At 32.3% G+C, this 1685-nt stretch overlaps 1 protein-coding gene across 1 annotated transcript; it reads left to right on the forward strand.

The window, feature by feature from the left end:
- The first annotated feature begins 248 nt into the window (after positions 1–248).
- Positions 249–1169, forward strand: LOC107288446 (olfactory receptor-like protein OLF4). Its single transcript, XM_015817066.1, has one exon. It carries the CDS (start codon positions 249–251, stop codon positions 1167–1169), a length of 921 nt encoding a protein of 306 aa, XP_015672552.1.
- Positions 1170–1685: the final 516 nt, after the last annotated feature.

The raw sequence follows: 1685 nt of genomic DNA on the forward strand, positions 1-1685 counted from the left end.
AATAGAAGTTAGACAATATGTTATATATCTATATTTTTGCTGTCAGCTCTCAACACATTTCATTAAGCTCATGCATCAACAGTTTGGCTCCTTTTATAATATATATATATATATTGCTCAGTATGAACCTGAGTGAATGTGAGAAAGAATTGAAAGGAAAAAGATTTAATATCACCTAAGCTGAGTTGTACTTTGTCCTATATCTCTACTTACATGTTTATTCTTATTTTACAGATGAATAAACAAAAATGGAGAACCAAACTGATTCATTGGTCTTCCTTTTTGTTGGATTTTCCAATGATCCTCAACTACAGATCTTTCTTTTCCTGCTCTTTTCAATCATTTTTCTACTTACGCTGTCAGGAAACATTACAATAATTTTGATCATTAGAATGGATCCTTCCCTCTCCACACCCATGTATTATTTCTTGTCTCATTTGTCCTTTGTTGATGTCTGTTACTCTGCAGATATTGTTCCTAAGATGTTAATGAACTTTCTTATGAAACATAAGAAAATTTGCTTCACCAACTGTGTTATGCAAATGTTTTTCAGTCTTCTATTAAGTGTTACAGAAGTTTTTATACTCTCAGCAATGGCATATGATAGATACACTGCTGTTTGTCATCCACTTCATTACATAATGATCATGAATAAAACAATATGTACTTATTTGGTTATTGGAGCGTGGCTAATGGGCTTGTTGTTTGGAATCATAAACACAGTTCCCATATTTGGTATACAATTCTGTGGCCTTTCTGAAATTAAGCACTTCAGCTGTGAACTTCCACCATTATTGAAAGCATCTTGTTCTGACACTTTTCTTAATAATGGGATTCTTTTATTTTCTGTATTGGCTTTTGGACTTGGTTCCTTCTTACCAATTTTGATCTCTTATATTCACATTATCATCAGCATCATGAAGATCCATTCTGTAGAGGGCAGAAGAAAAATTTTCTCTACCTGCAGCTCTCATCTCATTGTTGTGGGTTTGCTATACATGACAGGAATGTCTCAATACATGAAAGCCAGCAGTGTATCTTCCATTACACTGGATGAGCTTTTTTCTATTCAGTACAGCATTTTGACCCCCATGTTGAACCCAATTATCTATAGTCTGAAAAATGAGGAGGTGAAGAGGGCACTTAAAAGAATATTTATAAAAAGGTAGAATGCTAGAGTTGTTTTTATGTCAGTGTTGCTTTATTTTGTAGACATTTTTATTGAGTTTATGTTAGAATTGCCGTAAATTATGTTGCTATATGGTCATTGTTTCAAAAAGGTTGAGTTACTTATGAGAAACCTAAGCACTGTTATTGTACTTTAGTGAGTTTAGGGTTTTCATGTTAGACTTATTATTATTTCATTTGAACACTTTCATTATCACTGTCCATTCTATGTGTGTATAGATTTAAGTATTTGTCCATTGGGCTTCTCTGTTTTGATGGCCATTTATTTTTCAAAGGATATCTTGCTTCCAGTCAATGCATGTTTTTATCTCTTGATTAAAATTTGAAAAGTCTCAATTTATACCCTAAATATATAAAGTGCATTATCATTATCATGATAATTTATGACCTAATTCTTTAGCAAATTCATATGTATATTTTATGAGCTTGCCTGGGTCTTTTTATCAGTTTTTCCCCCCAATATGTATTTAAGCTGGTAAAGATTAGTGAATTGCAAA

This window comes from Protobothrops mucrosquamatus, unplaced genomic scaffold (assembly GCF_001527695.2).
Source record: "Protobothrops mucrosquamatus isolate PMUCROS unplaced genomic scaffold, P.Mucros_1.0 scaffold550, whole genome shotgun sequence".
In the NCBI taxonomy this organism is placed as follows: Eukaryota; Metazoa; Chordata; class Lepidosauria; order Squamata; family Viperidae; genus Protobothrops; species Protobothrops mucrosquamatus.